At 44.0% G+C, this 25950-nt stretch overlaps 2 protein-coding genes across 4 annotated transcripts in view; both read right to left on the bottom strand.

The window, feature by feature from the left end:
• Nucleotides 1-1839, bottom strand: part of LOC311327072 (LIM/homeobox protein LMX-1.2-like) — a gene marked incomplete at both ends in the record, with an annotated part of 32336 nt that extends 30497 nt beyond the window's left edge. For 2 of the 3 annotated variants that reach the window (XM_084460090.1, XM_084460091.1), the window contains 2 exons: nt 934-1120; nt 1701-1839. In XM_084460090.1, coding sequence (XP_084316216.1) covers nt 934-1120; nt 1701-1839 — 326 coding nt within the window. The remainder of the gene's footprint in view (nt 1-933; nt 1121-1700) is intronic. The other variant, XM_084460092.1, reaches the window with a different exon arrangement.
• Nucleotides 1840-18566: 16727 nt separating this feature from the next.
• The window catches only part of mvb12ba (multivesicular body subunit 12Ba), a gene marked incomplete at its 5' end in the record, with an annotated part of 17971 nt that continues 10587 nt past the window's right edge, over nt 18567-25950 (bottom strand). The window contains 5 exons of the mRNA XM_084460167.1: nt 18567-19450; nt 22591-22650; nt 23184-23239; nt 23562-23656; nt 24040-24067. Coding sequence (XP_084316293.1) covers nt 19364-19450; nt 22591-22650; nt 23184-23239; nt 23562-23656; nt 24040-24067 — 326 coding nt within the window. The 3' untranslated portion in view covers nt 18567-19363. The remainder of the gene's footprint in view (nt 19451-22590; nt 22651-23183; nt 23240-23561; nt 23657-24039; nt 24068-25950) is intronic.

The raw sequence follows: 25950 nt of genomic DNA, 5'->3' as shown, positions 1-25950 counted from the left end.
GAAGAGCAACCGTGCAGAGAGACGGGAACGAGGGACACCCCACTGAACACACGCTGCCTGAGCTGTCTGCACACGGCTCCTCGAACCCAAACCATCACCCCACCAGGGTGATTCATATCTGCTCATATCACAGCCTGTGTACTTTTCCTTGGCGATCAGAGCTAGGCAAACACTCGGATGAATAATTACACATAAGTTACTCATGCTACACACACACAAACACACACACACACAATTACCATGAATAACATTATGGTGTTCAGGCATTTTGCAAATGCTAAATAATAATAATAATAATAATAATGTAATAACTGAAATTGATAATAGGCTAAATAAATAAAATTTCAACTGGTGAATATTATGACCATTACCAACATGCCATTACTTTATTAAAAAATCATTCAACCCTCTGCTGAAAAAAATATAATCCAAAGACAATTTAATTGTCTATCACACATTAACCACAAATTCACTACGAGAAAAAGTGCACAATGATTCATTGACAACTCGCCTATTATCAACCAAATAGCCATATTTTTCACTATATTGAATCAAATGATTATCAGCATCATCGGCTTATTAACAAACGAGACTGTGCTAAGAAAGCATGTTTCGGTCTGTTAGGCTGAAGACACCTTGCATCACACATTTCTATGGACTCGGGCTTATAATGCGACATCTTATTTCAGACAACTGCACCCAAAACATATTTTCTACAGTCTATTCCCAAAATTCAGTGAGATAATATGACATTTGCCATTTCAAGCGCAGCATCCAGGGTAAAATAACCATCCATTAAACAAAAGCGCACATTTTGACGCGCTAAACTACTAGATTTTTATTTTTCTATGATAGAAACAAAAACTTTGAGTTATTAATTAAGACATATCCTAAATCGACAAACACGGTGTCTTAGAAAAGCGGCCTACTTACTGTTGGTAGTCCACTTTGCAGTATAGCTTCCTCTCTCTGAAGTAACAGGTTGTGGTCAGCGGCTGTTGACACACGGCGCACTGCAGGCACTCTTCGTGCCAAGACGACTCGTTGACCCGCATCAGGAACCGGTCAGATATGGGCCGCTGACAGCCCTCGCACACGGCCTGGTGATGGCACTCTGCTCCTGGGGATGAACAAGAAAAATAAGTGGCCTATACGAATTGTTAAGACTCTCTTTCGCCCACACAAACACACACACACACTTTTTTTGAATTTAAAAATGACAGAAAAATAATTGACAGCAATGAATAAAGGACCTACACACACCATTTCTCTATTATTAACAAGAGAATGAAGGTTGGCAGACAGCAAAGAATAAAGGACCTACACACACCATTTCTCTATTATTAACAAGAGAATGAAGGTTGGCTTTGCAGTAGGCTATCATGTAGGCTTTAACAGCCGGTTTATCCATTTACCTGCTCGCATGGCGTCAGTGCACTGTCCTGTTCTATCATATAGGATATTACATTTCATAGAGAATGTAGGCTGTATCCCATTAGAAAAACAGGCCTATTGTCTCACAAGTACAGCATCAAAAAGCTGACACTGCTCTGCGATATTGAATAGGTGACTGGGCCACAGGGAAATTAATAGAAAGCATGGCTGAATGTAACTGTAAAACAAGAGAAAAGTGCGTATGGTTTTAATTATCCAACCTGAGATGCAATAGGCCTGCGTGTGTTGGTCTGATCCCCACTCACCAATCATCACGCCCAACGCAGCCGCCCCGCTTCTCAGATGATCTTCGATTTTAATACCGTCCAGCATCTTCGAACAGGCGGAATGAGTCCTGGTCGAGAAGTGTCTCTCCAGTGACTCCAGACCTGTTGCGATTTCCATAACAATGGATGGGTCACAGTCCTAAACTCCTCCTGGCTGCACACTGGACTGGGCTTTGAAAAAAGCACAAAAAAACGGAGGTAAGTGTTCTTAACTTGGATGTTTTACGCGGACAGGCTCCAGCTACTAAGGCAATGCAGCGAAACTTTAAGGTCACCGTGTCATAACGGAGGAATGTATCTGTTAATAACTGCTATGGGTTGTCAGTCACCTGCTCAATTTATGGTGATTTAGCGTTTCCTCGATGTAGGGGTTAGGGGAGAGAGAGAAAATCACCCTCGACGCAAAGCGATGAATTTGGCGACTTCTCCGTCTCCAAAAGAAATGATCACCGAGGAAGTAGCCCTAATAAGCAAGTACTGTAAATCCAGACACGCCGAGTGGAGATGTTCCAAAGTGAGCTCTAAACTTTATGTGTCCATGCCGAGTGGATAGTGTCTTGAAGAGGGCACAGCCGAGATTGAGGCTACTGGAGAGACGAGGATCCCTCCCCTCGCCGGAGCGCTTTCTCTGCGCGGTGCAGCCGCGGGATGCGATTGGTGCTCCGCGTTCATGTGTGCATGTGTTCCGCCTCCAAAAAGCATTGAGCTATAGAAGACACAGTCCCACTGTGAGTGGAGTGGGACTTACGTGTCAGTGGGCCTACATGCAATGTGGATGTCTAGGCTACATGGAATTTATTTCAGAGTAGACTATCAAGAAAACGAGGCTTTCAAGAAGCACAGAGGCCAGATCTAGTTTGTTTTGTGGGTTATAGGACATTAATCCCTCAAACACAGTGGTCAAAACCAGATTGATCACTTGCCTGCATGACCATTCTCATGGTTTGTCTTATTATGATAATGCTATTATCTACTATCATGTTTTTTAATCTGATATGCTCACACGAGCTGTTTAAATAGTTTTCACACAACGCTTGACTACTTTGTTCTAATTATACATTATGATTTTTGAGCAGGCATATTGCGCCTTTATCACCGATGCGTCCACAGCTCGACATGCCGGACCGACGCACCTGGCGATCGGCCGCGATAAAGCACAAAGAGCCGCTCTGCCTGGAGGCGCGGAGGAGAGGAGTCTGGCCCCTCTGGCTCTGAAAGGAGGACACATATATGATTAATAAACCCAAAGATAAAACAGGGAGATTATAGTTTGAAATGAAACGCCTTAGCGTTCATCACGTCTTCATCCCGCAGAGCAGCCTAGACTATAGGCCCGATATCAGCTGTCTGAAAAAGAGATTATTATTATATTATTAGAGCTATTCATAAGTTGTCTGTGCTTTTGTTAGGCTATTTGAATATGCACACAGATCCATTTCACAGATATACATCTATAGGCCCAATGACAGAGACGGTGAATATATTTTATATATTTCATCACTTAAAAGCAAGTTGGTGTCAGGCTGCATTGAGCAGTCCTTTCAGGACCTGCCTCACAGACGCACGTTTTAATTGTTGTTCAGTGTTGAATGCATTTCAATATTTTTCTTATTTTTTTTAGGTCATTGCTGAAAAGGAGATGTTCAAAGTCAGTCTGCCTCGTTGTTAAAATAGGGATAAGTAGAACACAACAGAGAAACAGGCCTAGGCCGGGGTTCCCGATAAAGAACCTTCTTAAGGAACCCTTCTTAAGCAGCCCTTAAGAACCCTTAAGAGTTAAGAAGTACTTTGGAGTTAAGAAGCTTCTTAACTCGTTGGGGAAACCCGGCCCAGTTCATCAGATGATTCTGCTACTTGGGAGTTAAAAAATGGGTCTCCTTCTTCTATTCAGGCTTAAACTTACACTTGGATGCTTTGAAAAATAATTTTCTTAACAATCAATTCAGCATGTAAACAATGGTAAATGTATAATTATTAGAAATATTTAATGGCATATAGACCTACTACTCTCATCATAGTAGGTACCTAGTAGACTATTACCGTACGGTTATTAATAACAACCATAACCATAATAATAATAATTAATAACAATAGGCTACAGCTATTGATCTAATGATAACATCAATACTACTACTATATAATAATAGTAATAATTACAATAACAACAATAATAGCCTAATGCGTATAATAATAATAACAATAATAATATCACAATTATTATTATCGTTATCATTAGCGTTATTATAGCGTACAAGTAGACTATATAGGTTATTCTATGCAGCCTCCGTGCGATATTGTAGCCTATTAACAGTCTACAATCACAAACCCTATAAAAAACAGATTAGATTAAGCCCTACAGTCAGTCTTTTACTTTCAAATATTTGAACACCATCGTTGAGCGTAGTTTTGTTCTAAATCTTGCTTGAGTACATCTGGGTCCCTCCGGTGCCAAAAGAGATCCCTCCGGTTCACACCGACGCCCTTTTGTTTTCACACGATCTGAAGAAATGATCACCTCAGTCAAATAGTGCGAGATTCTCCACAGAGAAGAGGACAGGGTATAGGTCACTGGCAATATGGGTCAGTCTTTTTTTTGGATCCAATGAGCTAAATGGACTATTCCCCCCCTCACAGTGTAGATCTCAGAGTAGAGGAGCGTGTAATGAGGATAGAGACCTGGAGATTATCAGACCAGATGAGTCGATCAGGTGTGGGAGAATGTTTCTGGGTACTAAGCCTCCATTCACAGCATGACTTCTTTTCTTGCGCATGAGAAAACGGTGATGCTGGTTAAAGGACAGAAGTGCACATTTAGGATGGGTGAAAGTTGATGAGGCTACCTTATTTAAATGCATCCTCCCGAGGATCCTAGTGTAGTGTCCTAGCTACAGCCCACTCATCAAAACACATCCAAGCCCAAATAGGTTAGGCCTACATAAAAAAGGCTATAATTTCAGTGATAGCCTGACATTGAATTAAATCAACATTTTTAAATCATTATAATTATTAGCTTATTAGTATTAGCTTTTATTATTATTAGGGTATTATTAATGGCCGCGTTTCCCGATAAAGAACCTTCTTAAGGAACCCTTCTTAAGTATGGGGGTTAAGAAGTAGGAGTTAAGTGCTTCTTTAATTATTATTATTATCATTCTTATTATTATGATTATTTATGATTATTATTATTCTCAGTAAAGTAACCCATTCTTGCGCTTATAATCATCAGTGAATCAAATGGTCCAATCTTGCAACTAGGAGAGTCACACTATGAGTTTCCTAGAGGCACGTAGCGTGATGATGAACGCCATAGATTAGGATGAACGTAACGTTACGTGCCTCTGGGACACTCGGACCTACAACACGATCTGGAAAGAGCATGAATCTGTCTTTTAGTCCAGAATCTGTCCACTTCTGCTACTGAGATTGTGCATTTGATACAGGTACTAAAACACTGCTACCATACTTGTGAGTATCCTGACGCCTAGTGGTAGGATCAAAAACAAGACATCCAAATGGGGTTTTCCCAAAACCTACATGTTATGAGTGTAAAGCACAATTGGCTATTAACGAACTGACCAGAAAATATTATTATAATCATCAATTCTATATGATCTATTTGCTATAGGCCATATCATATTTTAGTCAAAAACTAGGCCTACAGTATGGCTGCCGAATATACCTCCACTTTTCTATAGGCGTATGTAAGCGTAGAACCTAGAATATCGATTTTTTATTAATGCTACAGATTAACATTTAGGGCCTATTCAGTCTACAGCCTATGTCCTCCAAATAAACCTCAGTCAATTTACGCATTGCGATATTTTGTTGAAAACAAAACAATGTCATTTATATATAGCCTAAGTGTTTCATAACACAGACATGCAACATGTCCATAAAGTTCTTGGAAACGTATGTTAATTAAATCTATCACATGTTAATGGTTAAGAGAGAGCAAGCAACATGTGTCCCCAAATAGCCTAGTTTTGGAAGCGCATATTCTTATTAACAAAGGACCCAAGATTCACATTCACATGGGCCATTAAAGTACATATATGATGGAGAAAATAAGAATACATGATGGTGTATTGAAGTTTGGACATACCAGATTGGTTGCACTGATGAACATGTTGGAGTAACTACGCATGCGCCCTAGATGTGTTGCCAATCTTGGTGCAGCAGGTGTGTGACACGTGCTTCTTCAAGAGCAGAGTGGTCAGTCAATATCCGGTCACACTTCATCTCACTAACACAGTCTGGGAGATATAAACACAACCCACATACATGTTTGGTCAAATGGACCTAATAGCTTATTAGACAACTTACCTTATAGAGTTCAGACATGGGGAGCTGGATGGTGGTGAGTAGACTAGACTAGAGGTTTGGTCATTTTGATGAATTCTACTGTATTTTTTCCTTAGAAAGGTTTTATACTTGCATGATTCTGACTGTGGTTTGTGTGATTCTAGGTAGGCTGACTAGTTCAGCTGCAGGCCCAGCCTATATCTACTAATGAGCACACCACTTGTCCCCTTGTTAATGCGTCATTAGTCCCTTAGCAAAACCGTCGCTTTAAGTCTGATATATTTAGGTTATTAGACACGTGGCCTAAGATATATCTATTTAGGCCGGGGATAGAGCCCTAAGGTTAGGCCAAGGTGAATATAGCCCTAAGGTTAGGCCAAGGTGTTTCCCAACAACAGGTTGTGTAGCTTATATTGTTCATTAAAAGGTACAGGTATGAGAGGGCTCTTTTCCTTTTGAAAATAAATAATAGGGTAGGCTACCATTAGGCTACTAACCCCAATTACATTATTTAGGAATGATAATCAAAATGTATGTGGATAAAATACAAGGGAGAGTTGTTTCTGCCTCGTGGACTAGTGAAAATCTAACCAGCTGACAAGTCAAACGTGATGTCCCTTATTTGACTAATCTGCAAATTAACATTTTCTCCGTTTAGCTTCAAACATGTGCAAAGTGACCCCTTGCACGCTCAAAGATTTTTGGTATTAATAATGTTAAGACAAACACCTAATGAAAGTAATTGAATAGGCCAATAATAATAATAATAATAATAATAATAATAATAATATCTTGCCGAGAAACAAAGGATAGCCCAAGTCCTCTAACGATGTAGAGGAAAACAACAAAGCATTGTCCAGTTGAATCAATAATTCCAAATCTTTACCCCAAAGACAGGTCAATAAAGGCCATTTATCATCTGAGCTAGTTGTTTTGTTAAAATATGAATGTATTTGTTAAAATATGAATATTTGTAAATTGTTTTAGTTCACCATTCTGAGGAAAGTTCGTTATAAACTAAAAAAGAAGACACAATAACCGTAACAAATACAATCGTAGGCCTAAAATGAAATTGACTCTAAAATCACACAAATTAGGCTATATTTATGGGACACATTAGTTTGCTCAACTACAGATAATTATCTTTTATGCGACTCGTATTACAACAGAAACGTTTATGAGCCGACTCATTAGGCTACTCTTGCAAATAAATACTGTACTGTTTGTCTGAGGGGAAGTGTAAACCTCCGCAACAAAAGTAGATCCTTAGTTAAGCAGCAGGGGTTCTCCTCAAAGTGTCTGATCACTACACATCAATTACGTTGTTACGGTGTTTGTAAAATATTTTATGAGTTGTAGAATTGTTGTTAAAAGTCAGCGTTCGGCTGCCTGAATGTAGTCTATGAAGGATTAAGATATTTCATAGAAAACTATATATAATTTGAATATAAGCGGTTACAACAAAGTTTTATAGGCTACATGAAAATTAAGCTCTTCAAATGGATGTGGATTTGCAAGCATGTCTAAAGGGAAAAAGGAGACAAAAAAATACCCTAATCCTCTGACATGACAAATGGCATGTATTATATTTGATGAGATTATTTAAAGTCTACACTTGGGGCAAAGTATGTGTAAAAACCTACCTGGCAAAAATCAAATGTGATTCTGAAAAGAAGAGAAGCAGAAAAGCTATGGGTTTACCTCAGGGCAGGCGGCACCATGTTTAACACCATTATGACTTCAACTGCCATTTTGAAGTCGAGCACTATTTCCATACACCTTTCAGATGATGCAAGATCTTAATAATGGAAGCTACCATCTACCAAACATTTGAACGTTGTAACTTTTATCAAACAGTTCAGCTGTAATATTAAACTGAAATGCACCCATGTGAAGGGGGGTGTCATAGGTATTGGGGGTGGGGGGGGACTATTGGAAATACTTTCCCCCATGGAGGTTAAACTCGGATCAACCAACTCTCTTAAAAGACACAAAACTTACTGTAGGGACATAAGGATGGATCAGGTCTGACTGAATCCCAGTCTGGAGACATGCATGTGCAGGGTAGCTGTCAGTCTGGACGTAGCTGCTTGTGATTTCATTGCCTTCAATTAATGACAGGACCCGAGCGGGGAGGGGGTCTTTATTCTGACACACGGTGATCATACGTTACATATCGTGAGCGGAAATTGATCCCTGCATGTCTCCCATCCCAAGTCGTCCTCCATGGGCAGTCGTGGTTCTCGGCGTCCGGGGACCGAGTCCAAGTGCTTGAGGAAACCCTTGTACATGCAAACTCTGCACAGAAAGGCCCCGAGACCTTCTTGCTGTGAGGTGACTGTGCCACACGTGAGCTATTTTGGGGTTCAGTGTCTTGCTCAACACTGTTCGGCACAATGCCAGAAGCTGGGATCGAAACCGGCGACCTTGCGATCCCTAGCCGGCTGCGCTACCTCCAGAGCTACTTAAAGGAGTAGTAAAGGGAAAATGCATGTTTATCCCTGTTTTAAGTTTACTTATGATCATATACAATGGGTTCAGATCAAAACGTTGACAAAACTAGCACTTTTGAGAAAGTCTGATAATTGCTCTACCACCGTTTTGGTCATGTTGCTAGGCTACCTAGTTTGCAGAAGTTTACACACGTATGTGCTGCGACTAAAAAGCCTTTCCAGATGAACTAGAATCTTACTTTATGACGAATTATATGTCAGAACGCCAACTAACACCTCGGTGAGTTTCTTGTCTTTGAAATTTAGAGTTCAACATGTTTTTTGAATGATTTTTCACGGTGCCCACCCACATCCATTGTCTGACCAAAACGGTGGTAGAGCAATTATCAGACTGTGCACAAAAGTGCTAGTTTTGTCAACATTTTGATCCGAACCATTGCATATGATCATAAGTAACCTTAAAACAGGGCTAAACATGCATTTTCCCTTTACTTCTCCTTTAAAGCCCCTTTAAGAGGAATTGCTCTTTGAAAATGCCCTCTCTCTCTCTGATAAGACTCAAAGGCTCAAGTTCTCGGAGTGAAGCCGGACTCAAGTTCACGTGCCCTCCTGCACGCCAATTACAACCGCTCAGAGACCCTTGACGGCCCTCAATGTCACTTTGCCACTTTGCCGGGAAGAAATAAAGAGCTTGTCGGCATTAAAACAGCACCACCTGTCATCATTCAAGTGAGCTACACTGGCGTTGTTTCAACTTTCATGGGCCCTTTTACCACATCCACTTACATAGCAGTTATGCAACGCTTTCTTAAAACTATTGCAGTGTAATTAAATGACAAGTAATATAGAATTCCCTGATGAAATTAAAGGGACAGTATGCAATGTTGGTTGGTTGTACAGTAGCCTGATCTAGACCAACACAATCTCTGGAAGTCAGTCAGCGGTCTGAACGCTTCCCTGGTTGAATGGTAAATGGACTGCACTTATATAGCGCTTTTCCACCTTAGCGGCACTCAAAGCGCTTTACAATGGCCTCTCATTCACCCATTCACACACACACTCACACACCAATGGCGGTAGCTGCCATGCAAGGCGCCAACCTGCTCATTGGGAGCAATTTGGGGTTAGGTGTCTTGCTCAAGGACACTTCGACATGTGGACAGTCGGAGCCGGGATTCGAACCGCTGACCCTTCGATCGTTGAACGACCCGCTCTACCAACTGAGCTACAGCCGCCCCCCTGGGGTTTGAAGCAGGAGCAAACGAGAGAAGGCTTTGATCCTCTTAAACACCAGACATGTCTCAGTCTCTGGCCTGTGTGCTGTTCTCTGTTCACATGTTACAAGGGAATTAAAATAAAGCGTACATCCCTGGGAGGAGAGGGTTTTAACAGCATGTATACCCCACACATGGATCACCATTAGGCTTCTTTTTTTTTAACAAGCACGTATCCTCAAAGTTGCTGTAAAACTTGAATCCAGTTAATAGAGATTACTCCTGTTCTTTCAAAGCGGATTTATTGTGTTAATCTTTACTGTTCTGTATCAAACTAGCGTCAGAGTGTTGTAAACTAGCCTGGAAAATCACACCACAGTCTTAAAATGGTTTTGGTGGTTCAAACAAAATACTTTGTTATTTAAACTGAATGTACAACAGACTGCTGTTAGAGTAGGAAGTGTACTGTAACTCCTAATTCTTGGCATATGTGTGTATGTAAATCCATAGTCTACCTGTCAAATAAAATAAAATAAATGTTTTATGATTGATCAAAGTCATATTCTGTGACTGATGACAAAGCTGTAACATGTCATGTCTATAGCAGCTTGGTTCTCTGATGTCTGTGAACTTTGCTTCTGTTCTACGCATCGTTTTTATGTTCAAACAGTCTTTTATCTGTCATTATACCACGATAATTACTAAATATAAATAACTTTAAAGTAGAGAGACAAAACCAACACCTGCACATATGCATACAGAACCTTTAGTGGCTGCATTTCACAACAGCAATGATTGATGCACTGTAGATTGTAACAGATATTGAGTATATTAATAATACTACAGTTTGTAGTGCAGCTACGTAATGAGAAATTGTTAAATGTATGTTTAAAGCGTATTGAAAGATTTTACCAGCAACAATGTTCATTTTATTTAAGCTGTCAGGAGTGGTAAATAGGCATGCATAACTTCTGCCCTCATGCTTGTAATTATATTAAATTCTATTTGACCCTTTCCAGGTTTGTGCTGTACACCCCTTAGCCATTTACCATTTACCATTTAGTGTGTTTGAGACAATTTGCCCTTCATGAAAACTGGTGGTGGTTTGCTGTGTTCTGGAACCGATGGGAAAACGCAAGCATCAAAAGCGCCCCCCCCCGCCCCCCCAACCATAAAAGACAGAAGCTAATGGACCTCTGACGTCTTCAGGGTGTTAATGGGTCTTTAGGAGCTCTTTGTAAAACAGTGACAGCAATTTACACTTTCTTTCCATGACGACAGAATAACTCGAGGAAATCCGGCATCGGCCTTGCGATTGCACTATTCCTGTATAATAATTAACGAATCAACGCTACAATACAGCAAATTCTCATCTAACGTCAACATTTCCAATCCCAGGTTTCTGCCAGGCTAAATCATGTCCTCTCCCCCCAGTGACAACCCTAATAATGACGTTTGGTGGGATTTCTGACAGCCAGGCGTCATGGTGCAGGTGGCCTGCCACTCCTGTAGCCTACTGTTCATGGCGTGGGTGGCGGAGACACGGAACACGGTTCTTACGTCAGATCGACACGCATCAGATAGTCATCTTCCCGCCACTGTGGGCCCAAAATCTCCCAGGCTCATCTGCAACTCTGATCTCATTACATAAGTGATTATTTCACAAAACATCTGTCGACGACCGCCTTGGGGGTTGTCTGGTTCTGGGTTTGGATATGAAGCAGGAGAGCGTCTCATTAATCATCAGAAATTACCCAAGCCATCACTTTGGGAGCATTAATCTCGACGTAATTACTGACATGTTAATTGCATTATATCCTGACAATCTATCTCTGTGTCTAGCACATTGAACCTCACCCAAGTGCTGATGGAGAGGAAGATCAGAGAGTGTGAAGTTGAACGATGGAAGCTTTTTGACAAGGTTTTTTGAGCCACAGAGCTCAAGAAACCTCAGAGATGAAGAAACCACGTCGCCTCTTTGAAAATGACGCGAGGCTGTGTGGGCCTGTGTTCGACTCGTTGAGCACTTCAAAATCACTCAGCGAGACTCAACGACATGCAGACAGATATTTTACCTCAGGATCCTGCTGTCCTAGATGCAGCGTGACGGTAAGAAACATCAGGATATTTGTTTCCTCGGTTTTCTAACCACGAAAACAACATTGATGAAAGGACATGATAGATCTAGTGTTCACATTCAACTCCGGGGCTGTTGGATGGATCTTGTACCTGCACACGTCTTGTTGCCTCATCCATATCATGAGGACGATTAATCCCAACACCCTTCTTCCACGGTCTTCTCTGATCTCACTAGAAGACGTCTTCAGAGCACATGGTCCTAGGTTGCAGCATCCTCAATGCATTTTGAGAAAGACGCAAAAAACACGAAGGATGTAGTTTGTAATGTAAAGATTCTAACCAGATTTCTCTAGCTGTCGTTTGTTTTCTTGCCTCGTGTCCATCCCGCCCTTCGGCAGGGACATCTGGTTTTGGTGACAGGCGCAGGATGGCTGTAAATGTCCCAACACAACGGTCCTGGCACCTCCAAGAGCGTGCTTGTGTGTTACTGCACCTGTCCTGAGTTTTTGCTTTGTTTATTTTCTCAAATAAATGCTGATCTCGTCGCTTGTGAGGCTTCAGGTCTTCATGAAATGGTCGTTCAGTGATCTAAGGGTCAGTGGTTCGAATCCCAGCTCCGACTGTCCACATGTCGAAATGTCCTTGAGCAAGACACCTAACCCCAAATTGCTCCCAATGAGCAGGTTAGCACCTTGCATGGCAGCTACCGCCATTGGTGTGTGAGTGTGTGTGTGAATGGGTGAATGAGAGGCCATTGTAAAGCGCTTTGAGTGCCGCTAAGGTGGAAAAGCGCTATATAAGTGCCGTCCATTTACCATTTACAGACGGCAACCGCCACCGTCTGTGAGCGAGCTCACCATCACAAATGAAAGATAACAAATCTAGCGATACTGGCTCTATAAGTGACTCCCTATAGCCACCACTTGCTACCGGGATCTCCATTTCCCAGCGGCCTGTTGGTCCTGAGAACTCGGCAGGGGACCAAGATGACGAACCAGAAACAACCTGTGGTCGCGCGCTAACGCCTCGCCAAACCTGCTGCTGGTGCAGCTGCAGCGACCTTTTCCTCTGCTCCTGACCATCAAACGACGAGCTCCCCGAGGGGTAATTAGGAAGGCAGGTTCCCAAGGCGTTTGCGCCGTGGCCTCCCTTTGATCTGGCATCTATTCGTCTTCCTGCTCCGGCCACTTCCAGGTCTCGGTGGGGGTAGAGAGAGCGCCGGGGGTAGGCTGGTCATCCACTCCAACATCTGCCCATCGGAGCGAGGGATCAACTCACACCTCGCGCCATCGCAAGTCAATATCCCCCTAATCAGACTCACGTGGCCCATGGGGAACGCGGAGGATGAAAGGTAGTGAGAGAGACTCGTACCTAGACAGAGAGACCTAGACAGAGACTCATACCTAGACAGAGAGAGCTAGACGGAGACTCATACCTAGACAGAAAGAGAGGCTCGTACCTAGACAGAAAGAGAGGCTCGTACCTAGACAGAAAGAGAGGCTCGTACCTAGACAGAAAGAGAGGCTCGTACCTAGACAGAAAGAGAGGCTCGTACCTAGACAGAGAGACCTAGACAGAGACTTGTACCTAGACAGGGAGACGCATACCTACAGAGAGAGACTTGTACCTAGACAGACGCATACCTACAGAGAGAGACTAGTAGATGATTCATGTACAAATCTGAAAGACACAATAACCTCCATTTTGCGAATGTTTTATTAAAAATGTGTTAATACAAACAAACAAGCACACACTGATTTGTCCCTTTGTAAATATCAATTAAGACAACAGGATGTTAAATAAATTAAAATTACACAATGGCTACTTGTTTTTGTGTCTTAATTACATCAAGAATGTTTATGTACAGTTTTTTTTTGAAGAGATGCACTATTACCATATGGAGCAGGCTGGTGTGCCAGGGGTTTGCATTCTGAAGTCAAAACTGGATTTGCCATTTAACCGACACGTCCATTGTGAAATTAATCTTCATAACTTAAATTAACTAAGGCTTTTGTGTAACGTTCGAGGGTCTGTTTGCAATGCACTGTAAACACAGTTGATAAAGAGGAATTTGGACTCGTAATGCTGGCCAAGCAGCAGCAGGGCTGTTAGCTCTAACGCTGACAAACGAACCAACACACACAGGGAAGAGACCAACACACACACACACACAGGGAAGAGTGAACAGACCAACACACACACACACAGGGAAGAGTGAACAGACCAACACACACACACACAGGGAAGAGTGAACAGACCAACACACACACAGGGAAGAGTGAACGAACCAACACACACACACACAGGGAAGAGTGAACAGACCAACACACCCAGGGAAGAGTGAACCAACACACACACAGGGAAGAGTGAACGGACCAACACACAGGGAAGAGTGAACGGACCAACACACACAGGGAAGAGTGAACGGACCAACACACACAGGGAAGAGTGAACGGACCAACACACACAGGGAAGAGTGAACAGACCAACACACACAGGGAAGAGTGAACGAACCAACACACAGGGAAGAGTGAACGGACCAACACACACAGGGAAGAGTGAACAGACCAACACACACAGGGAAGAGTGAACAGACCAACACACACAGGGAAGAGTGAACGAACCAACACACAGGGAAGAGTGAACGGACCAACACACACAGGGAAGAGTGAACGAACCAACACACACAGGGGAGAGTGAACGAACCAACACACACAGGGAAGAGTGAACAGACCAACACACACAGGGAAGAGTGAACAGACCAACACACACAGGGAAGAGTGAACGAACCAACACACACAGGGAAGAGTGAACGAACCAACACACACAGGGAAGAGTGAACGAACCAACACACACAGGGAAGAGTGAACGAACCAACACACACAGGGAAGAGTGAACGAACCAACACACAGGGAAGAGTGAACGAACCAACACACACAGGGAAGAGTGAACAGACCAACACACACAGGGAAGAGTGAACGAACCAACACACACACAGGGAAGAGGGAACGGACCAACACACACAGGGAAGAGTGAACGAACCAACACACACAGGGAAGAGTGAACGAACCAACACACACAGGGAAGAGTGAACAGACCAACACACACAGGGAAGAGTGAACGAACCAACACACACAGGGAAGAGTGAACGGACACACACACAGGGAAGAGTGAACGGACCAACACACACAGGGAAGAGTGAACGGACACACACACAGGGAAGAGTGAACGAACCAACACACACAGGGAAGAGTGAACGGACCAACACACACAGGGAAGAGTGAACGAACCAACACACACAGGGAAGAGTGAACGAACACACACACACAGGGAAGAGTGAACGAACCAACACACAGGGAAGAGTGAACGAACCAACACACACAGGGAAGAGTGAACGAACCAACACACACAGGGAAGAGTGAACGGACCAACACACACAGGGAAGAGTGAACGAACCAACACACACAGGGAAGAGTGAACGGACCAACACACACACACACACAGGGAAGAGTGAACGAACCAACACACACAGGGAAGAGTGAACAGACCAACACACACAGGGAAGAGTGAACAGACCAACACACACAGGGAAGAGTGAACGAACCAACACACACAGGGAAGAGTGAACGAACCAACACACACAGGGAAGAGTGAACGAACCAACACACACAGGGAAGAGTGAACGGATCAACACACACAGGGAAGAGTGAACGGACCAACACACAGGGAAGAGTGAACGGACCAACACACACAGGGAAGAGTGAACGGACCAACACACAGGGAAGAGTGAACGAACCAACACACACAGGGAAGAGTGAACGAACCAACACACACAGGGAAGTGAACAGACCAACACACACAGGGAAGAGTGAACGAACCAACACACACACACACACACACAGGGAAGAGTGAACGAACCAACACACACAGGGAAGAGTGAACGAACCAACACACACAGGGAAGCGTGAACGAACCAACACACACAGGGAAGAGAGAGCGACAGGGAGGGGTTCAACATGGGACCGGGAGAGAGCCGGGATCTGGACATGAGCTATTCAAATCTACTCGGGGCCAATCGGCGTCCGACGTACGGGGCGTGGTTTAGGTGTGACGACGACGTGTGACAGGACTGTCAGCCTGTGACAGACGGCGATAGACAGATGGTTCATCCAATCACCTGGCAGGTATTTTTTTAAAGTACCTTCCTTTTTCCAAACAGTTACCAGCGACGCCTTCCCACATGGTTGTGTACGAACCATCTGGCGAAATCAGGTTATGGTACGTCTGCCCACGCCTCAAAAAACAACAGCAGATTTGCATGAACACTTTCAAAAGTCTATCCGCCTGTCTGTCGTTTAAACTAGTCTCCATTAAAACGACTGGGTGGTAAGATGAGAGAACCTCCCGTTTACACTCGACTCATTTGATCATGAGGGCATCACCACCAAAGAGGAGGAACACAATTTAGAAACTCAATTGGCAATAAAATTAATTCATTTGAGGATTTTTTCAGAGAAACACCAAATGAAGACATTATGCGGGAGATTAGCCAACGGCTGCAGGTCTGTGGGGTGCTGTGTGTGCTAACACGCCAAACGCATGCCAAAACAAATGAACGCGCACACAAAGTCAAATCAAGACGGCCACACGAACAGCGCCACACTGGCTTTTCCTGTCTTAGACACATGACGGGAGTAGGCTTTGAACTGTGAGTGGGAGATGCTCACATGTGGGTTTGTTTGTGTTTAAACATCAGCTAATCCAAAACAGGATCTTCAGATGTCCGTGGGTTTAGCGAGCACTGACAAATTCAATTTCGAGGAGAAAACGAGCAAGTTCTCAATCCAAGTCTCGAACCCTGATGCTAAAAGCATTTTTTGGGGGGTTTCTTTGTTAGTTTTTCACCACGCTGGTGAATTAAATCGACTACCTGAATCATACAAAGAAAAAAAACTTTTTGGACACAAATGTGTTTTGTCTCAGGTTTCATTCATACATTGTTCATGATAACTGAGAAGATTCATCACATCAGTGCTGACCAACAACTTGTGGCCCATAGAGCCGAAGCACTTCAGGACACAATGCATGCAGGACAAAATGAAACCACCATAACCAAGGTGTCATCATTACCACTCAACGTTAACACAAAGAAAAATATTAGTTCACAATAATGTATTTCATCATGGCTATTTACACACCACAGTTCAGAAATGCATGAGTACAGACGCCCACTATGAAGCATGTTAGAAGCGTTCCTAACCCTACAAATAAGTTCTACTACTGTGATAACAGATACTATCTATAGTGAGCAGTGCCATAACATATCTTCCTAAATGTCACATTATGAAAACGAGTATTTTCATTCCAAGATTGAGATTTCAACACTAAAAAAGTAAACAGGAAGTAAAGGGTGAATACTGAAGATCAGATGGACCAGGAAGGAACGACAACACAGGCTGTTACCTTTGTTGAAAGAAATACATGTAATATGTGTGGAAATAGAAATATGGTATATACAATGCTACTTTGACAGAGTTAAAATTAAACCTTGGTGCGTCTTCAGTACTACACTATTGTGCAAAAGAACCAAATATCAACAGCGAGCGTTTGTGGGCAAAGTGAACATGATAGAGACACACAAGACAAACTCGAAAGCCACCACAGCAAGCAGTTTGATCGGTCACATTTGTCGCAGCACTGCATCAAGGTGAGGAAGGCAAGATAACGTCTTAATAATGCAAGTTCAACAGGATGAACTATGAACTCTGAACATCCCGTGAGCCCTAGAGATGCTCGTTTCCTGAACTCTTTAGTGAGGAGCGTGTAAACTGAGGTTGAGAGAGTGTGTTGAGAGAGGCAGTGTTAGGGGAATACTGGCATTAATCTTCAGATCCACTCGTTGAACAGGTGGAACATTAACAATTTTCTTTTTGTAATTTCTGAAAATTGGGATTCTATATAAATTATATGATCTTAGTGTCGGAAGACCACTTAGCATCTAAAATTAATTCAACGTTGCATTGTTGCTTGACTGGAGCCTAAATTAGTTCTTGCTGCAGCAAAAGATCATAATATCCTGTTCAAATACACAGTATACAGGTACTTAAAATACAATAAAACATACTTTTGTTCAATAAAAAAAAAAGCAATGTGTGACAAGTAATATGACACTTCCTATTGTAACGGATATATATATATGGACCCTAGTAAGAGCCAGGGCTGCTCCTGCTTGCTAACTGGAGTGTGTGTTGACCCCCCCATCCACAAGATAAACACAATGACTTTGATGAGAAGTACTGAATACAGCCTTGATAGAAACACTAGAACTGTGAGCTGGACTGGAAAACGCCATTGAGGAAAAAAGGTAACAAACCAACATGATGACAAATCTATCGGTGCAACAAAACGTAGTGATGTGTTGTCCAGCGATCTCACTGGGGAGAAGACATTGGTAGACCTGGGTAAAAATACACATTCAAATGCTTCTTCAGAGTATTTGATTGGAGTTTCCACTTGGGACTGTCCAATTGAATCACTGAATTGGGTAAGATTAACTAAAGTAGTTGACGTATCTCAGTATTTGGCCCAGGTCTGAACAGTACTAGTGCTTCTGTTTCTAATCCAAGACAGAAACTATGATGGAGTGGTTGACAACGGCCACGGCGAACAGCGAGAACACTGGAACGACTAAATAACAATAGTGCACTCACAAAGAAAACATATTATTACAACAAGAGAATGGAAAAAAAACAAAACAAAAAAAACAACTCAAAAGCAACAAGCAGTCCGTGAACCATTTGAAAACAATTTTGTTGGGTTACATTTAATTGCCCCCTTTTTTGTTGTTGTAACCGATATGCTTGGTTTTCCGTCACCGGGGCTTGTAACTAGCACATTTGAAGAGCGAGCATTTAATGCCAAATACATCTGGTCAGGCTGCTCTCATTCGCAAACAATTTAAATTCCATGCTTCCAAAAGGGGCGAGAGAGAAATCGGCTAGTTTGCAAACTTCACATGTGGGTCAAGTTATAGGTTTTGATCACAGTTCGACGGGCGCTATAGTGGGCACAGGACTTCAAAGTTCCTTTTGCGGAGAGGGCAGAGGGCAGGGGTCAGAGGTGAGGGGTCAGGCTGATCAAATATGACGTGGTTTGAGTGGTACTGATGCTGCTGGCGTTCGGAGCTTGAACAGGGCAAGGCTGACTCTCCCCTCGAGGACAAAATAAGATTCCAGTTTTGTCCCAAAGTCTATAGTGTTAATAGTGGTTCCCTCCTCTTCGAATCAGCAGCACAGAAACTTAAAAACAAAATCTGAAAAAGAACGACTACCGCAGCTCCTGAAAAGATGGGAGGGTTTAGTTTGTTCGCGTTTCCGATTCTGCGGGACAGATGATGTGTGTGGAGGAGAGGGCCGGGCTGTTCTCTACACGCTGGAGGAGAGGAGGAGGCAGGAGAAGATTCTTCTGGCTCCATCTTTGGGTGAATGTGGGCTGGTTCTCAGTAGTAGCATGTGAGACGGTCCTCCTGCTGGTGTCGTCCGTGGGGAGGAGGAGGAGGGAGGAGGAGGGGTGAGGAGGAGGGGGGGGGGGGGTCTCAGGCCTCGGAGCCCAGGGAGGTCCGCGTGGGACTTGGGGGCAGGCGGGCGGCCGCGCTGTGCTCCGTACGGAAACTATACTCATACTGGGAGGAAGAGGGAGGGGCAGGGTACAGAGAGAGAGAGAGAGAGAGAGAGAGAGAGGAAGAGAGAGAGACAGAGGGAGAGAGAGAGACAGAGGGAGAGAGAGAGACAGAGGGAGAGAGAGAGAGACAGAGGGAGAGAGAGAGAGACAGAGGGAGAGAGAAAGAGACAGAGGGAGAGAGAGAGAGAGACAGAGGGAGAGAGAGAGACAGAGGGAGAGAGAGAGAGAGAGAGACAGAGGGAGAGAGAGACAGAGGGAGAGAGAGAGAGACAGAGGGAGAGAGAGAGACAGGGAGAGAGAGAGACAGAGAGAGGGAGAGAGAGGAAGAGAGACGGAGAGAGAGTGAGACAGAGTGTGAGAGAGAGAGAGGGAGAGGGAGGAAGAGAGAGGGAGGGAGAGAGACAGAGGGACAGACAGAGGGAGAGAGAGAGATATGGAGGGAGAGAGTGAGAGGGAGGGAGAGAAGGAGAGAGAGAGGAGTGAAGGAGATGGGGTCAATTGTGAAAGATGAATAAAATAATACATTTCAAATCATCATCAGAAATACTTTATCTTTAGTTAAGTTGGTGTAAGACCTCTCTTTCTCCTGCAGCTGTCACCTTCTGCCCATTTCTGGGCCAACTCTGCCCCCTTGTGGCTTGAAATGGAACTACTAGGCCACATGACATCCCTCAGAATAAAACAGTTCCCATCATACACTTGAGGTCTGGACACAAATCAGCTCATTCAAATAGAACCAAACATTCAAAACAACTCAGAACGGTGGATTGAACAGTCGTGGTTAGGACTTCAAGGCGTTCCAGCAGTCTGAGGTCAAAAAACATGACAGAAAAAATTGCATAAAACACAAAATGGTCAGCATGGAATTACAATGTTGCCAGTTAGGGCTGGGTATCGATTCGAATTTCAAGAATCGATTCGATTCCGATTCACAAGGTTCAGAATCGATTATCACGATTCAATTCGATTCGATTCAATATCGATTCGGTTAGTGTTACTAAAACCTGTTTTTTTAGCTGTAACCTTAATTACATGACTGCCAAGTTATGCAACACATCAATACTAGGGCTGGGTATCGATACTGATTTCCAAAAATGAATGAATGAATGAATCATTGAATTAATTAATGAACTATTCATTCCTTCATTAATTAAATAAAAGATTGATTTTGGGATTCATGAATCGATTCTGAATCATTTGATTCAGAATCGATTAATACATTTTTTCAACCCAGCCCTATTGCCAGTGTGCTTTAAACCAACAGAGTTGATATGCTCTGTCACCTGTGTCACCAGGTGACGCTGAGTGATCACCAGATGAGGACCCAGAGGGGTCCTTTGACCAGGACACATCTCAGGGGCGTGTCACTAATGGTGACACAGTGTGCCTGTATCAGAGGTGCAAACCGATCACAGGTGAAAAAACGTGACAAACATACAAACTCATACACACACTGATCAAACAAATGACCTTTTTTGGATTAATAAACGGCTATTTTCACCTAAAGGTGACAAGTCTGCACCCCTGCTGTGTGCGCCATGGCAACCCATCTCTATGTGCGCCACGGCAACCCATCTCTATGTGTCATCCCTTCCTCTCCTCATCCAATCAGCAGGATGAAGACTTCATCTTAAATGACTCCCCGATCAACACTTGTATAGACGCAAATCACGTATGCGCAGCTAGACGCAATTATGATTCACTCAAGTGTCTCCAGTCCTCCGGGAAATAGGCGGGTGGTCTCATTTCAGAGATGGGGGAGGAGGAAGGCTTTCTGAACAGGAACATCTCCATCAGCAATAGAATCTCCGTTCTCATCCCTTGAACGCGTGTTTCATTATCCGTGTACAGTGTACGCCTTCACTTATTGAACGCATATTGAATAAAACGGGATATTAGTACTATGGGATTGAAATAATCAGGACCGCCATAGCACAGCCATCCTGCTCGGTGTGGCTCTTCAAAACAGGCGCCACACTGCCCTCTAGTGGAAACAGGTAAGAGGTACATTTTTTTAGATTTGTATTTATGTGCACTTATAACAAATAAATAAAATAGAGTACAACGACAACAGATCGTGGTCAGGGACAGGACTGAGACGCATCTGTCCAGGTTAGGGACAGGACTGACACACATCTGTCCAGGTTAGGGACAGGACTGACACACATCTGTCCAGGTCAGGGACAGGACTGACACACATCTGTCCAGGTTAGGGACAGGACTGACACACATCTGTCCAGGTCAGGGACAGGACTGACACACATCTGTCCAGGTTAGGGACAGGACTGACACACATCTGTCCAGGTCAGGGACAGGACTGACACACATCTGTCCAGGTTAGGGACAGGACTGAGACACATCCGTCTTCTGCATGTTTTTCATATCGGGGTTCCCTGTGCACTGAGCCACCGTGGGTCAACACCAGGGCTGCGTTCCGAATCGCCTACTACCCTACTATATAGTATGCCAAAACAGAATGTAGTATGTCCCAATACATAGTATGCCACATGCAGTATGGCAAAAGTACCAGGATGACCTACTACATCCGGTCGTATTTTGCAGTATGCAAGCCAGCAGGCTTTTCTGGCTATTCTGACCCACAATCCTTTGCGCAGCGGTAATGTGCGTCACATGCGCGAGTTGACAGCTGTAGACGAATGTCGCGTTATGGACAGCGACGGATGTGGGCTAATTTCAAGGCGCAATGTTATGACAAGGTAGTATGTCCCAATTGGATGCCTACTGCTTGCAAAGTACGTACTTTCTAAGGGCAGCTGTAGTAGGTACTGGTAGTAAGAAGTAGAAGTATGCGATTCGGAACGCAGCCCAGGAGTGTGACAGAGACAGTCACACTCTTTCAGCTCATATTATTTGGATTAAGTGCTTAAATACTGTGCGAAGGCCTTTGTGAAATCCCTGTCAGTGCAGCCGTTTCCCTACGCGGAAGATGGAACGGAGGGAAAACCTCAAGGGGTAAAAAACGTCCAGGGAACATCACGGGGCTGCGCTGAGTTTCCCAGAGGCATCGTAGCGCTACGATGAACGCCGTAGCTTACGATGGACGTAGCGCTACGATGCCTCTGGGAAACTCAGCCCTGAAGAGTTCAGTAGAGTCAGATGAGCTCTCTGGTCTTTACTCACCTCTTTCTCGATTTCGGCCAACGACTTGATAGTGATGCCCATCAGGTCTACCTGCTGCAGCTGAGGGAGAGAGACAGAGGTGGGAGTCAGAAAGGTTGGTACATAACGCATGCTAACATTAGGCCTGTACGTTACATTAGGTTCTCCATAAGCAAATCACCCATTATAAGGTACAAAAAAGAAGGAAGAAATGAGTCCCTGTAGGTTATAATTAGGGTTGCGAAGGGTCAGAAAATTCTTCCATCACATGCACGGCTGATTCTAGCATCCTGCACTGAGAGCTGTAGTCCATTAAAGTTCTACTCATAAATAGATTAAGTCAAATGTCATTTTAAAAATGTGTATTAAAAAGGTTTGCCTGCATGTCCGCTATGACAAAACAAAAATGTTTATACTTATGTCTGTATATGACAAGGGAAAAACAGTTGGTATAAATAACACCAACATTCCCAGTTTATTCCTGTTAATTCCCATAAGTTTCCAAATTTGAACATTCCAGGAATTTCGCAGTCCTAGTATTCATTTATTGTCGCTTTCTGAAGTGTTCACTTATGAAGTCTCAACATTTTCTGGATAGAAGCGGAAATACATACATCACTGGAGGCACAGGAAAACTTCTCTGAGATCATGAAAGGCACTCCATCCATCGCTGAAACAGGAAAAGAACAGATAGTAAAATACGCCTTAAAAACGCCTTCCCTCCACTCTGCACCTGCACAATATAACCCCCTGCCCAATCCCGTCTCATAAGACCAGTAAACATCGGTCGCACAATAACCATGTGAAGAAAACAGAGTGACCGTGCATCTCGGAGACACAGATAATATAAAATATTGTGGACCAGGCAGAGCTGGTTGATGCTGCTAGGGAAAGGGATGTCTGGCGCCCCCTGCTGGAGCTGCTGCCTCCGCGACCCGACCCCGGATAAGCGGATGAAGATGGATGGATGGTGGACTGGACGAAGGACGGACCTGATATGGCGTAGAGGTTGGAGTTCTGGTGCTCGTAGTCCGGTCGGGTCGTACTCTTCCTGCTGAAGCTGGCGGGCAGCGTCATGGAGATATGTCTACAGGGGACAAGCGTCACGTCACGATTGGTCCGTTATACGACGTCTATGGTACACGCCTGTGTTCAATGGTCCAATGGTCAATGGAGCTTACAGTAACGTAATCCATATGACAAAATGACACCAAAAATCATTAAACCACTGGCCAGCATACATCTAAATTCCCCTCTACAATAAACACTCCAATTAATACTTTACAATACTCTAGTGAATACGCTACAATGAACACTCTAGCGAATACTCTACAATAACTGTATTTACAGTGCTATTGTAAAAGCAATATGAGCCAACGGAGCGTATTCCATTGCCCTGCAACAGTCAGTGGTATTTACAGACAGGCGTCTGGCTCAGGCCTCCGTCTTACTCTGCTTGATAGGGCTGACCTTCGACCCTCATCGCTCCCATCAGCGCCTGGACACGTTCCGCGCAGGACGATGGAGGATTTCTAAAAAGGTTGATGTCAATCCGGGCCATTGACAACCTGACAGCCTTAATGAAGCTGCTTCGAAAGGTTGAGTCCGGAGAAGGAGAGGGGAGGCGTGGGGGATTCTGGGAGGATTCCGAGAGGCCGGCGTGATATTTCACAAACATAGATTGACCTGACAGATATTGTTTGGGAGACGAGCCTAGCTGGCTTTGATTGCTTGGGCGGGGCGCGGACCCGACACCCCCATCATAATGCCGAAATGACAACGGTAAATACGCGTATTTGCCATGTCTGCGCTGTCTGAGAGAACAGCAACAACAAAACATCATAGTTATGCCTCAATATACTTTTCATCAGGATCATATGCTTCCAAACACTGGAGAGTTCTTCAAAAAGGGGGCGGGGTAAGGACTTTTCTGCTGACTAAGATTCGTCACTGCCCCCGTTTCTAATTGGCTATCGCAGTCTGACTTCTTGATCATCATCAAAGCTCACATCTCACATCAACCGACAGACATCCCTTTAACTACATGGATGGGGGAAGCTGTCTCACACCCTCTCAAAAATTAAATTATGTGCAATAAATTACTCTGGTCCTCACTCCCCTGGTAAAACCCACAGCAGGCCAAGCACAACAGAACGAGCAGCGGTAGTCTAGGGACTGAATTACAACGGTCACCGAGTTCACAATCCAATTCATCATCGTTGAGGGGTAACAAGCTGCCACTGGCCTCAGCGTTCAGCTGAAAGGTCTGACTCTGCTGGGCTGACCTACTTCATCAAATTACAGCAATATACTGTACATAACTCTGGCCTCAAGTCGTTTATGGCAGATTTGAGTGATATTGTCAAGTCACTACACCAGGAGCGAAGCGGCACACAAATCGCATTACGGAAAATAACTCAATAAATGGATGTTGACAAACTATCAACGGACCTTGGATTGATGGAACATCTGGGGAGAAAGAGAGGGGCCCGTTTCCTCATCATCACCAGAAATGGGACTGTATGCAGATGACCTCGTCACAGTCTACACCACTCTCATAAGCAGATAGCAGATAGACTGAGGAAGCGAGTTCAGAGCAGATAGACTGAGGAACTCAACTCTGCACACCGCAGTCTAGCCTGGAAGCCAGACTCATCGCGGAAAAAAACGAAACTTCACGATAGAGTCTGGACTTCCAGCTGAGTTTTCCCAGAAAATGGGGCACCGACCCGGAGAGCGAGAGTATTTTAACTGCGGTTCTGCCCCTAGTCTCCGATTGGTTCCCGTAGATGATGACGAGAAATACAACGGGAGTCCGCTAGTAGAATGAAGCAACGAGTAGTAACATTAACGTTAAAAAATGCTCAATGTACAAGTTTTTTTTTTATCAAGAAAATGGAGTCTCCTGTAAAGCTACGAGGGTTGAGAGAGAGAGAGAGAGAGGGAGAGAGAGAGAGAGAGAGAGGAGAGCTGAGAGAGAGAGAGAGAGGGAGAGACAGAGAGAGAGAGAGAGAGAGAGAGCGAGAGCGAGAGCGAGAGAGAGAGAGAGAGAGAGAGGGGGAACAGACTCGGGGAGAGGAAGCAGCTGGACTTGACAGGCTTCCTGCTTCTTTCAAGATGTCAACCCTGACCCCACTTCCACCACTACTGAAATATGCCACAAAGCCAGACGACATAATTATGTCATTTCCTCAGAGAAAGTACAGATATAACGTCACCGAACCTTAGTGACTCGCACCATTCCTCTGCAGTAAAACCCAGCTAACACAGAGAACCGTCCCGCCCCAACGGTTCTGAGCTGGCCAGAACAAAAGTTCTGTTGGCAGCGGAGACGGGCGATGCCGCTGTTGGCGCCGCGCCCTCAACGCCACTTTCTTTAGT

This window comes from Borostomias antarcticus, assembly GCF_949987555.1.
Source record: "Borostomias antarcticus genome assembly, chromosome: 30".
Lineage (NCBI taxonomy): Eukaryota > Metazoa > Chordata > Actinopteri > Stomiiformes > Stomiidae > Borostomias > Borostomias antarcticus.
The sequence above is the reverse complement of the archived record's forward strand: the minus strand, read 5'-3'. Positions and strand labels throughout refer to the sequence as shown.